The sequence below is a fragment of the Notothenia coriiceps genome, unplaced genomic scaffold (assembly GCF_000735185.1).
Source record: "Notothenia coriiceps isolate Sejong01 unplaced genomic scaffold, NC01 NC01_scaffold00025848, whole genome shotgun sequence".
NCBI classification, from domain to species: Eukaryota; Metazoa; Chordata; class Actinopteri; order Perciformes; family Nototheniidae; genus Notothenia; species Notothenia coriiceps.
In genome coordinates, this window is record NW_011358549.1 from 44,947 (window position 1) to 59,278 (window position 14,332).

The 14,332-nt window shown below is 38.4% G+C and overlaps 4 protein-coding genes across 5 annotated transcripts; 3 read left to right on the forward strand and 1 right to left on the reverse strand.

Annotated features, from left to right (window-relative positions):
- The first annotated feature begins 3,227 nt into the window (after positions 1-3,227).
- On the forward strand, positions 3,228-6,270 carry abhd6b (abhydrolase domain containing 6, acylglycerol lipase b). The gene is made up of 8 exons (XM_010783789.1): positions 3,228-3,352; positions 3,898-4,054; positions 4,173-4,286; positions 4,377-4,509; positions 4,989-5,146; positions 5,305-5,359; positions 5,434-5,534; positions 5,928-6,270. Exons 1-8 carry the CDS (start codon positions 3,228-3,230, stop codon positions 6,105-6,107), a joined length of 1,023 nt encoding a protein of 340 aa, XP_010782091.1. The 3' UTR covers positions 6,108-6,270.
- A 137-nt stretch (positions 6,271-6,407) lies between these two features.
- On the forward strand, positions 6,408-9,554 carry kctd6b (potassium channel tetramerization domain containing 6b). 2 transcript variants are annotated; one of them, XM_010783790.1, is made up of 3 exons: positions 6,408-6,566; positions 7,386-7,487; positions 7,986-9,554. In XM_010783790.1, the coding sequence occupies exons 2-3, from the start codon at positions 7,461-7,463 to the stop codon at positions 8,670-8,672; spliced, it is 714 nt and encodes a 237-aa protein (XP_010782092.1). In that variant the 5' UTR covers positions 6,408-6,566; positions 7,386-7,460; the 3' UTR covers positions 8,673-9,554. The 2 variants fall into 2 exon arrangements, with proteins under 2 accessions (XP_010782092.1, XP_010782093.1); XM_010783791.1 differs by lacking the exon at positions 7,386-7,487.
- Positions 9,555-10,327: 773 nt separating this feature from the next.
- Positions 10,328-12,261, forward strand: uqcc5 (ubiquinol-cytochrome c reductase complex assembly factor 5). Its single transcript, XM_010783793.1, has 2 exons — positions 10,328-10,654; positions 11,824-12,261. Exons 1-2 carry the CDS (start codon positions 10,507-10,509, stop codon positions 11,913-11,915), a joined length of 240 nt encoding a protein of 79 aa, XP_010782095.1. The 5' UTR covers positions 10,328-10,506; the 3' UTR covers positions 11,916-12,261.
- On the reverse strand, positions 11,783-14,034 carry ognb (osteoglycin, paralog b). Its single transcript, XM_010783792.1, has 6 exons — positions 13,870-14,034; positions 13,677-13,755; positions 13,300-13,464; positions 13,016-13,218; positions 12,831-12,923; positions 11,783-12,697 (listed from the first exon to the last, which is right to left on the reverse strand). Exons 1-6 carry the CDS (start codon positions 13,966-13,968, stop codon positions 12,527-12,529), a joined length of 810 nt encoding a protein of 269 aa, XP_010782094.1. The 5' UTR covers positions 13,969-14,034; the 3' UTR covers positions 11,783-12,526.
- Between the last annotated feature and the right edge of the window lie 298 nt (positions 14,035-14,332).

Genomic DNA, 14,332 nt, shown 5'->3' on the forward strand with positions numbered 1-14,332 from the left:
GTCTGCTCTAAGGCCTCCTACACTTTCCAAAGTTGGGAACAAAAACAAATGTGTTGTGAACTATTTTAATTTGGAAAAACCCAAAAGTAGCATTTCATAGTTCAATAAAATCGTCCAAAAGCAGGACGAAAGTGCAACTAAAAACAGATCAAATGGACTAAAATGTCTCTCTCTGCTCCATTTGTTGGTGTGTGTGTGCACGTGACACGTATTCTCAGTCACGCGCAGACATCAATTTTGGTTTTTTTCTCTGTCAGTTTGTATATTTTGTCTATATATTCTCATATTATGGCCTTCCCTTCATACTGTATGCGTTATTATTTAAATACATTATTTACACTAGCATGTTTTACTACTAACATCACCAAACAATTGAATTGCGCTTTTTTAGAATTTTGGCTTATTTCAACATTGACTTGTAAGAGGTCAAAAAGTCTTAAAGGGGCCCTTTTATGCTCTTTGTGGTTTCCCCTTTCCTGTAGAGTGTTATTCTGGTTTTTGTGCATGGAAATGGTCTACAATGGCTAAATTCCCCAAGTCCCTCTCATTCTGCATGAAACCCCTAGATTGGATTGTGTCTACATCACAGTGACTCTCACCGTTCTCATAGTGTTGTTTCCAGAAAGAATCACCTGCAACAACTGACAGACAAAACTAGAGACTAACTAGTGAGCATATTGGAGCTTTAAACAGCTTAAGAGAAAGAGATTTCCCAGATCCCAACACATGTGCATTGTAAAGCTGATGTCATTAGTCATTTTGTGCTTGAAGCTTCTTGTTAAATGCATGAGAGGGGCCTCAAACTCTGTGGTCGTCTCAGTGTGGAAATATTTCCCTTAAAAGAAACCTCAGGATATATGTGTGTTCAAACTAATGCTGCATTAATCCTTAATAGAACATTAGTCCATCAAGTGCTGTTACCGTAAAAAATATATATGAGTGGTAATGGATGCTGGGAGAGATCTGATGTGGTCAGGTTGAAAAAAAACACAAATACATGTACACACACACACACACACACACACACACACACACACACACACACACACACACACACACACACACACACACACACACACACACACACACACACACACACACACACACACACACNGACTGTGGGGGCCTTCACTTCTCCGGGAAGATTACATATATATATATATATATATCGGGAGGGATGAAACCCTCTTTAATGGTCACACATGCAGAGCACACACCACACACAGTGAACTGTGTTCTCTGCTTTTAACCCATCCTAGTACCAGGAGTCTAGCACTAGGAGCAGTGGGCAGCTATTGTACAGCGCCCGGGGAGCAATGGGAGTGAGGGGGGAAGGGGGATGTCCACTGCCTTGCTCAAGGGCACCACGGCAGGGCGTGAAGCCCTCCGTGCAGTTACGCTTTTTAAGCATGCAGACCACACTTATAATAGGTCTGTGGAGGGGGAGGCATGTTACTCAACAGGATGAGAAGCTTGTTGCTAAATTTCCAATTTTGCAATGTCTTATAAGGTCATAGCTCCAGAGCAAATCACTGATTTCACATCGCATGAAGGGACATGACACATATTTCTGTGCCACATTGTAATTTCTGTTCAGCAGAATCCGCAGTCTTTGCAGTGTCAAGGATCTCTCTCAGGATACAAATTGACGAGCAGGATAATAATATGACGTTAGATTCAGACAACCTGGGGATGACATGTAAGCAGCCTCTTCTCCCTATATAAACCCAAATGTGAGAATCATTCCCACGCAAGCCGGGCCTCTCTGCAGAGTTGCAGTGTCCATTTATTCTGCTCTAGTTTGTATGTAGGTCATCGGCAGTGGACCAGAGATGCAGCAGAATGGCAGATGCACATTGCATTAGATGGGAGTGTAGTGTGATCTTGGACTTGATTTTGCTTACATTTACATTGCTACTCATTCATGTTGAAGTCAATTTATTATGTAAGTTATTTATTTAACTTTGTACATGTAAATCCTTTCATCCAAACATCACCCCCACCCCTATTAGGGAACTTCTGGAAACAGTGGAATGGACCTTAAGTAAGCAAATATTAGAATACAAATAAAAAATAGTCATTTAAGGAATAGTTTTGTATTATACTCACAATACAGATTTAATACAGATGCAACAATAAATAAAAAGAAGAAGATGATTGGCAGGTATAAAGCTGAGGTATACATTTGACTGTGTATTTTAATTTTTGTTTGTGGCTTTCAGGGATATAGAATTCACATATTTAGTTTTTGTTTCCAGTGTATTCATTTAATGAGAATTGTATGACATAAATGTACAAAAGGTACATTAAAATATGGCTTTGGTCTACACCCTGTTCAGTTTGCTTTGGTTTGAAACTCTTCCAGACATATAATGACTCATTATTGTGCAAATATGGAGGTGCAATGTTCGTCCGTTTTGTTTCTCTTCCCTTTAGTAAAGGGAACCTCAGAGTGGCTGTGAAAAAGTCTGTTCACTATTCCCTCAAAGCTTCACTGTCAACTGAAGCAGAGCTGACATCTCACATGCTGTGGATGTAATGACACCCAGTGGTCTGTGCAAAGAAAAGCCCTGGAATGTTGCCACTGTTATCTGATGTTTTTCCCTTTGTGAACCCTTACAAAATAGTCGATAATCATTATACTCACCAGTAAAATCCTTTACTGTAGGTTTATTGTGTTAAAGGCTGTAAATAGTTTATCTATTTCACAGTGTGTACATTTTTATAGTGTACTGCCTGGACTGAAGCAACGATCGGCCTGTTGTACGTTCACTTTAAAAGATTGACCGAGTAATGTGGCCCGGTTTCATCCAATGATGAGTAATAATCAATGAGTTTATCCAGAGCAAACTGCCGGGACCAACTACACTCCACAATAATATGTTTAGTTTTATTCACAGTATCAGTAAGATAAGTTGACTATTCATGCTCTCAAAGCATCAACAACACCTTTAAATGAACTGCAACCCGTAGAAGTAATCAACAGAAACCCAGCGATCACATGTTTCTGCCTGTGACACAGGGAGGGAAAAAACTCATCTTAAAAGTAAGTTTTTACAATTATGAAACTGTTTGTCATCACATAGAAAGATATTCCATATGTTATTTTGAGTTATTTACCAACAAAACATTGTACATAAACTGGCTCTCCCCCTCCCCCAACATGTGATGCTTAAGAGACACTGCATGTGTTCAATGCCTTTGTGTGCTGTGTTTTTAGGTGAGCCATGGCAGCTGATCTGGAGGTGGTGAACTTGTTTATCATTGCAGGGGGAACACTGGCAATTCCCATCCTGGCTTTTGTTGCTTCTTTCCTCCTCTGGCCCTCTGCACTCATTAAGGTGTATTACTGGTAAAGTCAATAACTCTGTTGTTTGCCTTTCCATGTATATGTTTAATACCCCAGGGGAATTCTCTCATATGAGCGCCAAATAATAATTGTAAACAACTACCAATGAAACAAAAAGACACTACACACAATAGGCCTACATTTAATCAAACATTGTGCCTCAGTTTGGCATTTTAATTTAAAATGTTTCAATCATTTTAGCTGTGTTAATGTGTATTGCATAAAATATAGCCTGGTTTTGATTTAAAAACATGTTTGTCAGTGGGTTTTTTGCCACATTTTTTACACATCTTAGGGTGATAGTTTAATGTAAAATAGTGTTAGTTTGTCCTTCACGGAGGTTACTGTGACTTTTATGGACAAAAATGTCTAGTCTATTTCTTTTAAATTCCAAAATCCAAAATGTGCCTCAACATGAAACCCTAAATGTTTTCAAGCATTAGCATTAAAGAAATTGGCAGCTTGAATTCTTAAAAGATTGCATCAAAGCTCATGATCACTTGATAATGTCTGTGTGTATAAGCGTGTATGTACCTGCTCCTCTTCAGGTACTGGAGGAGGACTCTGGGCCTGCAGGTGCGCTATGCAGACTGCGGTGGTTATCGGTTCTGTTATGCCTGCAGAGGAAAGCCTGGGATGAGACCATCTATTCTAATGCTGCATGGCTTCTCTGCTCACAAAGACACATGGCTCAGTGTTGTCAAGGTTAGTGCACTTATCACTGATACACAATTATTGTCATTCCAATCATTTCTTGGCGTTTCTTGGTTCAATGCATACATTAATGGTCTTAAACTATACTTTCTCTAATGTCCTGCTCTAGTATTTACCAAAACATCTGCACATAGTGTGTGTGGACATGCCTGGTCATGAGGGAACAACCCGGACTAACACGGAGGATTACTCCATTCAGGGCCAGGTCAAAAGGATCCATCAGGTAAACCGAAGAAAGATGAATTAATATTAAGGTTGCATTTCTCAGGTACCCAGAGTCCTTCCATCTGTTTTTGTCTTTATTTCTTCTTAGTTTGTGGAAACCATTCGCTTAAACAGGAAACCTTTCCATGTGGTTGGAACCTCTATGGGGGGAAATGTAGCCGGGGTTTACGCAGCCTGCTACCAAAAAGAGATCTGCAGCATGACTCTCATTTGTCCAGACGGTCAGTCACTCTGTATGTGTGTAAGCGTGTGTGTGGAAAGAATACCATGTACATATTGTTTACTCTTAATAGACTCTCTCACATCTTATAAGGCTCTGGAGGGAGCTTTTCAAAGTTTGACAAAATAACCCTGCTGATGACATTGTGACATCGCAGGAAACCTGCGTTACGGTTACAACCAGGAGGTGTGGAGATTGAAAGATGTGGGAAATTACTCAAAAGGATCCAACTGTGAACCTCGGCAAGAACGGATGTCCACCATATCCATAGCATCTCTCTGCCTATGACTTAGAGAAGTTTTCACTGGATTACCAGTATTTCTAAAAGTTGTAACATAATACTGATCATTAATAGTTAAAAGACAAGACATGATATTATGACACACACCCTTAATTGCTTCCATTTTTCTTTCTGTGTATTGTTCCAAACTAAATACCAGTTAACCTTATCACCTTCTTGTCACCTATTTTGTTTTGCAGGTATAAGACACCCCTGCGAGACCAAATTTGACAATCATCTGCAGGACCTGGAGCACAGCAATTACACACTGAGCATCCCGCTGATCCCGACTACCCCCGAGGAGATGGAGGATATGTTCAGACTTTGCTCTCATGTCCGCTTTAAAATCCCACAGCAGGTCACATTTTAAAAATGAAATTCAAAATCATTGTGGATTTCACTTTGCATACACTCTCAATCAATGATTACAGAAAATATACATAATAATAATAATCACCTCAATTCATTATTTAACGGTTGTGTTATTTATTTGTATGCATGTGCTGTCATTATTAGATTCTTCAAGGTTTGGTAGATGTTCGGCAGCCTCACAACACTTTTTACGAAGAAGGTTCGTTCCCAAATTCTTAGGATTTCCCATGTAAGCATAGTCCATATAAATAAACCTACTTTTCTTTGATTTAGTTTTTATGGAGATTGTTGGTGAACCATCAAGATATGCCTTACAGGAGCACTTACATCAGATAACTGCACCTTTACAAGTAATATGGGGAAAAAAAGATCAGGTAAAGTATGATGTTCCAATAATAGTGTGATTACATTCAGATATTGCTTTTAAAACAATCCTTAAATGAGTTGCGTGGTCGTATGTAAAAGATGGTTGTATACGAGTTTAAATGCATGGGTGCATGTGCGTTTAAGAAAACATATGGATAGTTTATATATGTTTTATGATGCATAATAATCTATGCATACCGTCACATTAAAATAATGTGAAATCTACTTCTATTCAGTTTAACTGTAGACATGAAAGCTAATAAACTCAAATGTCATGTTGCTGTATACAAATGTATAACCTGAAGGAGGCAGCTCAGGTTTCTCAAGCTACTTGGGCCTGAATAAAGATACTTCAGTTGCATATCTGCATAAACATATTTATCTATCCTGCACTTTTCCAGGTGGTGGATGTCTCTGGAGCTGCAGTCATTGCAGAAGTGTTACCTGGATGCAGAGTGGACCTGCTGGAGAACTGTGGACACTCTGTGGTGATGGAGAGGCCTTGTCGGACAGCCAAACTCATCCTAGAGTTCATCATCCTGCAACAAGACACCAGGGGTGGCACAAAGAAATCCTACTAAACTCAAGCCTTGCAAGTTGCAATAATGTCCTTCCCCTGCAATGCTACACGTGCTCCCTGTACGTGTCATGCATGTAAACATGTAAACAGATATACGTGAAAAAGTAAAAGCAAGGTTGTTAGTGTTAAAGCATTTCTTGAAAGTGCATTGCGTTGAATTTGTAATGTCAACCGCATCATGATAATAAAGGTGCCATGCATTTATCAGTGTGTGACTGTTTGTAGGATGTGTGTGACTGTGAATGTATTCATGCAGCAGAGGTGCCTCCTGGCTGTCGTTAAAATCTCCTCCCCCTTCAATCACCCTCCTTGTGTGCGCAGTTTTGCTGCAGCCTGGAGTCGAGCACAGCTGCCTGGTACGACCAGAGGCAAACATCACTTGACTGTGCAGTTAAACACGAACCGCAAGCTGCTGTAATCTGGACAAAATAACAAGACAAATAACCGAGAAAGCCCTCCGGTAAGGCTTTGTTTAAACGTCTATGTTACTTCCCGGTAGTCTAATTTATTAATAAATTAATCCCGACGTCAGCCGTAGTAGAAACACGGCGGTTAACGTCAACGGCTCGTAGATTGCTAACAGTTAGCTATCTTTGCTAGCTAGCAAGCTATAAAACAAAACCGTTCCACTGTGGTGCTCTTATTGCATTAAACGCTTCTAATCTCAGTTCATCCCAGCTGGATTTACACAATAATATCCTGCATCTTTTAAATTGCATTTTGTTCAGCTCATATGCCAACTTCCTTTTATTTTCATAGAAAAAATTAGAAAAATGCAGCAATACTGGAAGGCTACTTTTACACTAGGTTTTTAACAAAACAATGTCAGGTGCTTCTGGAGCTTTTGATAATTTCACACTGCCTTCATCAGCAGATGGAGTTTTCCAGCTGGTATATATCAACATACAGGCAATATGGAAAAATAATTTTTGCAGAAATGATATTGTATGATCAAAAGCTCTTAAACAGTTTCTAAATGGACCTGCGGTTTTACAAATAATGACTGTTGGTTTAACAGAACACTGAATATTTTTTAAAGAAACGTGTATTCAGTTTAGAGTTACAATTCATGTATCTTGCATAAATTGACTGGAAATAACATAAATCCCAAATGCCTGAATAGTGTTTGTTCATTTAATCCACAACGTGAGCACAAGTCGTTTATGCAAACATTGCACTGTACTGCAAAAAGATGATTTTACTGAGTCGTCATGATTGTGTCAATCATATTCTGCATATCTTTGTGACAGCTCTTGTAAATTTGACTGTTTTTCCACAGGTGAAATTGAATTAAACCAAAGCGTATCTGTCCCTTCTCTATTTTGGTTCTGACCAAGTGGGTATTGTTCTACAAATGGATAATGGAGACTGGGGCCATAGGGTAAGAGATGGATAGAAATCAGACTAGAATAAGAGGTTTATTTTTTAACAGAAAGAAAAGTTAAAATCACTCTGTTGACAGAGTAGTTTTACATCTAGCATCTAACAATGCAACCACATAACTTCCTGCAGTAAGGTTGAAATGTTGGGATTGTATCTAAACAGATGTAGTGAGGTGTTGATTTAACCTTTTTGATCATTTAAGAATCTGTGGTGCTGTTGAATTGTGTTGCATTGTGTTTTTCCAATATTTAATCCCAGAGATATGTTAGAAACACTTCTCACTATAATGCAAAACATTTTTACACACAGTACGACAAACTACATGATTTATTGCTGGGGCGTTGTATTGAACTCCATTTATTTTAGCTAGTTTGGCAGCTGAAATTCACACAGTTCATGTAATTGAACTACTGTACTACTGTATATAGTAATGCAAATTTAAAAATAATTTTCTTTTTTTAATTCTTATCCTTATCTTGTTCCTCTTTTGTTTTAGATGAGTTCTCCTGTTACCTTGAACGTGGGAGGTCACATGTACACCACCAGTTTATCTACCCTGCAGCGCTATCCAGACTCCATGCTGGGTGCAATGTTCCGGGGAGATTTCCCCACTACTCGCGATTCCAAAGGGAATTATTTCATTGATCGTGATGGGACACTTTTTCGGTACATCCTGAACTTTCTGCGGACGTCTGAGCTTACCCTTCCTGCCGACTTCACAGAGACAGACCTACTAAGGAAAGAGGCGGACTTCTACCAGATCGAACCGTTGATCCATTGCCTTCATGACCCCAAGCCTCTGTACCCTCCCGACATCTATGAACAGGTCGTGGAGCTCTCAAGCACTCGGAAACTTTCAAAATATTCAAATCCAGTCGCTGTTATCATCACACAGCTAACCATAACCACAAAAGTTCACGGCCTGCTGGAAGGTATTTCCAACAACTTTACAAAGTGGAGCAAACACATGATGGACACCAGAGACTGCCAGGTGTCGTTCACCTTCGGACCATGTGACTATCACCAAGAGATTTCACTAAGGGTTCACCTCATGGACTACATCATGAAACAAGGATTCACCATCCGCAACACCCGTGTGCATCATATGAGTGAGCGTGCAAACGAGAACACGGTGGAGCATCACTGGACTTTCTGTAGACCAGCTCGCAAAGTTGAAGACTGAGTTAAAGCACAGTTGTTGTGCGTGACACTGCTGTTTGATTTGTCTTTATATTACCCATGTCCTGTTTAAACAACAACACATTTTGAAATCTGTTTCAAATGTCTGTGTCACTAGTAATCATTTATTTTTATTTTGACCAAGGTGGTACAGTGGGACAAGGCTCGAAGTCCAGGCAGATGGCATACCAACTGTGGAAAATAGGAATTCTCTATTTATTCACCTCCAATTGCAAGAAGACTTTCTTAGTTGTACTACCACTACTTAAAACATTTCCTAATTGACGACTATTACTATAAAGATTTTTGTTTGAAGCAGAAAGACCCCATGTACAAGAGCAATGATTTTTATTTCATTGTATTTATAAAGGGACACAAGAATACCCCAGATATGCTCAAATGTGGAAATCTTGCTTTTTCAAGGAATAGTTTTGATCAAATGTGGTTTAATATCGGCAAAATGTTATTCCGAATTCAAGAATAATGTGACTTATGATCCCAATTTTAAGGGAAAGGGGGATATTGTAAAATGATTGTTCCTCGTACATAAGCTGTCTTGGTCATGTTTTGGACTGCAGACACTAAACAAATGACTGTTTTGGATCCTGAGTTGTCAGGAGTGAACCTTTTTTTCATAATAAATTATGATTATCTTTAGCCCAACTTACAGTAGATCTTAAATAAGTTTCTTACCTGTCTTATCTCCTTGTATGGTACTATAATTGAAGACCTCTCGTCATTGTTGCATGTGTCTGAGGGTCTTGTGTTTGTATATGTAGTTGTGGGCTTTGAAGTATTATGCCATACTGTTACAGTTTAGAGCCCATATCAACAGTGATGTGTTTGATTATTCCTGCCAAAATAAAACATATGTATTTGTCAGTTATTTGCATTGCTTTATCCAATTACACATATTTGCATTATGCTTTAATAATTTGTCTGTGTTCATGATACTACAATGTATAACATGTTTAAGACACAAAAAAGGAAAACATTATGAAGATGTCCATGGTCTCAGGACTCAATTGACAGATAATCCCAGGTTATTGTTAGTTTGGTAGCTACTTTTGGCAGCAACCAGGTGACAAAAAAAGTATGAAGGTACCTTCAATATTGAATTAACATTTCATAACCACTCATCTAAGGTCTGCCCTTTATTGACCAAAAGTTTTGACATAATACTGATACACTAGTCTCCTCTACTACATCATGTAATTGCTATTATTTCTTTATGGCAATTTCACGACTAACTAATGACTTTCAAAAATAAAAAAATTGAGCCAAATGTCTAAAAAAAAAAACGATAATATTTTTGTGTTTATAATTGTATTTAAAAAGCTTTTCTCACTCTGAAATGCAATTATTTATCAAATGTCTGCACAGGATAGACATTTGTAAAAACTATTATATTTTTGCGACCTTTAACCCATCTTTTATATGAGGAGAAAACCTGCCCTTCTCAGCTGTTTAATCGTCGGATAAAACTGTATTTTATAGTTCTTTGCATTCATTTTGAAGTTACAGCGTAGCGCTTGACACCTAAACACAACCGGATGTGACGACGTTTCCTGGGTGCGTTCGTTTTAAGCTCCAACATCGAGCTACTGTAGAGTGCTATATACATTCTAGAAAGTTCTGTTCTTTTTCTTTACTGCAGGTAACAAAACGAGCGCACCCCATGTCTCACGTCCGTTGATTTTGTAACAAGCGTAAAGGACATGTTGAGGTTCACGCTTGCTCTATTACTTTGAAACACCATAGTCCCTCCAGTCCCCCCTGCATTATAAACAGTTTTATCTTGACATTACCTGTTTTGGGTAACATATCTGTTAGCCAGAATGAAGAGTAACAACATACAATATTTACTGAGCCTTGTCCCAGGGAAACAAAGTCTAGGGACGTACAGGTTTCTCCCCATCTTCTTCTGCATCGGAGGCGCCATGGAGTGGATCATGATCAACGTGAGGATAGGAAAAGAGACTTTCTGTGAGTGTGAATCTAGTTCGTTTCTAACATTTAAACTTCGTGTTTGAGCTAGCTGACATTAGCATGACAGTGACATCTGTTTGCTCATTGCCTTGGTATGTGAGTTATATGATGAGTTTTAAAGGCTTTTAAATGTAAATAAAGACAAATAAGAGCATTAGCCTACATATAATGTGACGTACAGATTGCCATGTTGCACGTTGCATTAACTTGCAGTCTGTTTACAGTTGCCTAGGACTGTGCTTGTCTGAATATGTGGCACAAAGCAGCCTTGTTGACATTTCAAACATGTCCTCAAACTTTCCTCTCCTCCCCACTCTCATTAGGAAATATTGAAAAATGGAGAGAAAGGTGGAAAAAGTATTTATAAATACTCACAGCAGTCAGTGGGTCCGACTATGGCAGTGCATGTAGCCTACAGCTGCTTACAGAAACAATTAAATCCACAATATAGCTTTACATTCTCTCGGTGTTGATAATTAAATATATGACAACACAAATCCCAGATGATATTGTTATAAAAGTACCCCTCAATTCAAAATGTTACAGAAGTGTATGTACCCAACGAACTGAATGCACTTAAAGCAATACATAGTATTTGTTTAAATTAAATGTGGTCCCTTTCTATATGATTTATTGTTATAAATATGTATTATAATATAACTTTATATTAAATAATTATGTGTCCAGCGCTTCATATCACATATTGATATTTCTGTAGAAACCCATGTAGAGAGTTAAGTGCTACTGGATCCCTCAAAAATATTTAAAAAGGAAATTAAACCTTATGTGTACTCTCATTGAACTCGCATTCATTTATTCCAGATGTGCTCAAATGTGCCAATCCAGCACAACTAAAAGGATTCACAATTCTTTGGTGTTTAAAAAAGAAAAAAGAGGTGGGGAGAAAAGCTACCCTGCATATTTTACCCTGTAGTTTTCCAAAGCCATTTAGGGATACAGAAAATTGTTTTTCTCTACAGAGAACAGACTTTCATCTGTTATTTTCATTCCTTGAACCCATAGCCTTTTCTGGAGTTGCAAACTTTTTTTATTTTGCAGAATAAATCATATGTATGCTTTTTTCATAGAAGAACATTTAACTCGACAATCAAGAAAAAGCATGTGGAATGTCTCATTGTACTTTCTTTATTCTGTTTTCTTTCCAGATGATGTCTACCGAAGAAAACAATCGGAACGGGACTACGAGAAGAAGATAGCTGATGGTTTAATAGTTCTTAATGAGCCTACACCCAAGTGAACAATGGCCAGACTATGTGGACTTGCTGTGTCACCTAAGGACATATTCTTGGACTCTCGCTCCCTACTGTTTCCAACAGGCTGGAATGGACTTCATAGCATGTAACAACAACCATGTGAACGTTATGAGTGAAAGGCTTATGGAGAAACATGCACGTTTATTGTCTTCAGATTAAGAAAACCTTTGCAGTAATAATAATAATGGTAGCTCAAATGAAAGAATTAAATAATCTCCAGAATGGCCTATAGGATACTGAAGTTAAATTCTTAAAACATTGCATAGCACCTGCTCAAAGAAAACAGCCAAGCCAAATTGTACTTAACAAATAAAGAAATTATCTTCTGTATTTAAAGACATCTTGGATTATTTTGCACACGTGTTAGATAATGGTTGATAACATCCCAAAACACAAGCTCTTTTATACCCTTGTTTAAATCCTGACGTTCTGTAACATTGCGTTTATATGGACTTGCACTGTAAGCATTGTGAGTATATCAAATTGAAACACATTTTGTAAACAATATTTTTAGTATCTTTATATCTGCATGTTTAATTTGACGCAAATCTTCCTCAGAAGGGCTTACCACCGTCAAAAGCATGTTTTGGTCATTTCAGTGGTACCATCCGATAGGGAGGGCCTGCAGGCAGGTGAAGCTATCGGGGTGCTTAGACAGCACCACAGGGTTCCCGTCCAGCCTCACCTCGTCCATGTTGGTTCGGACGTAATAACTGAAGTTCCCTCTGCAGAACGTCTCATCTGTTACTGTTGAGATCTTGTTGTTCTGCAGGACAGACACAGGACACCACAATATTGGCCCAGCAAGTAGCTACTACTGTTGGCAATACAAACACAAATAAGTTAATTTCTTTCTACAGTAATTTGCTGTGATTTCATTGTATTGCAGATGAACTTACATGCAGGTGCACAACCTGAAGAGACTCTGGAAGTTGGGGCACAGCTGTCAGTTCATTGTTTCCAAGATAAAGATATGCCAGTCTTGTGAGTTTCTGCAACAACAAAAGACCACTATGTCGGGCTGCCTGCTGTATCAAACTTACAATGTACATAATGTTTGTAACATTTTAACTTGGGATCTTACTTTAAAAGCAGTTGCCTTCACGCCCTTGGTTTTAAGCTGGTTGAAATTGGCATTGAAAAGAATCAGCTTGGCAGGCAGCATAGGCAGTTTAGTCAGTTTGTTTTCTCCAAGAATGAGCTCCTCAAGAAGTAGAAGTTTTGAAAAAGCTCCATCGTCTATCTCAGTGATGAGATTCCCAGTTAGGTCAATTGTTTTTATGGTGGCTGGAGTATAAAACAAAGAGAGATGGCTTGAAAGATCACATTCACTGAAGAGTTAACTAAACTATAATGACTTGTATTTACCTATGTCTGCAAAGTCTTGGTTTCTTATTTTTGTGATTTTGTTGAAACGTGCGTAGAGATGTGCTGTTTCTTTTGGCAGTGCTGGGACTGCTGACATTTCAGGGAACACCTCCTCACAGTAAACTGATCCAATCAGGCAAACGCAAAGCAGACATGTTGGCATGTCTGAAAAGATCACAAGTAATAGGTTTCAGCAATGTGATGGCAGCTTCAAGCTCAACACACACAGTTTGGATGGGGACACTTGATCGACCCAATTATTACATAACACTGCTTTAGCTACATTTTCCTAAAAATACAAATGCTTCAACAACTATTGCATAATAAACATTGAAACAGTTGTTCAAAACGATTTATTCAATTTAAAGAAACCTTACCGACAGCTTTTGGAGCTGCTGCTGGGTCAGTGACAGAGTCTTGAACAGTGTCATAGTCTGGAAGGTTTGCAGTGTCTTCCTGTAAAAAGGAGAACCCCTTATAGCAGCAATACTTTCCCTTACAACTCAAGAGGACTATGCATTAGTTCTACCAACTTATTAACAGTGTATACACCTTTAAAGATAAAATTACCTTAGGTCTTCTGACTTCCATGTATTTGTCTTTTGCTGCAGTAGACAATATCCATGGCAGTAGTATGGATGTAAAAAATAAAGTCCTTAATTGCATCATTGTCTCTTAGTTGGTGTCGAGAGAAGAGAGTGTCTGTCAGCAAGCTGGGACCTGAGTTATATGTGAGCAGGAAACATTTCCTTCCAGCTTTTTATGTAGCTGCCAGTAAGTAAGAAAATGAAGCAAAGTTTAACTCAATACATGCTGCGTTAGTGTTGCTCTCAGTCGTCAGGGCATTTCTAAAGACTATATTCTGTACTTTTTGAAAGGATTTTTTTGTGATTTATGAAATTATTTCGCAAAGCAAGCAACTTACTGGAAAGAGAACACTATTTAAAGGTATGACTCAGTTCAAACACCAACAAAAAAACATAATGCACTCTTTAGCAGAGGTTTGTTTCTCTATTACAAGGGACATGTACAG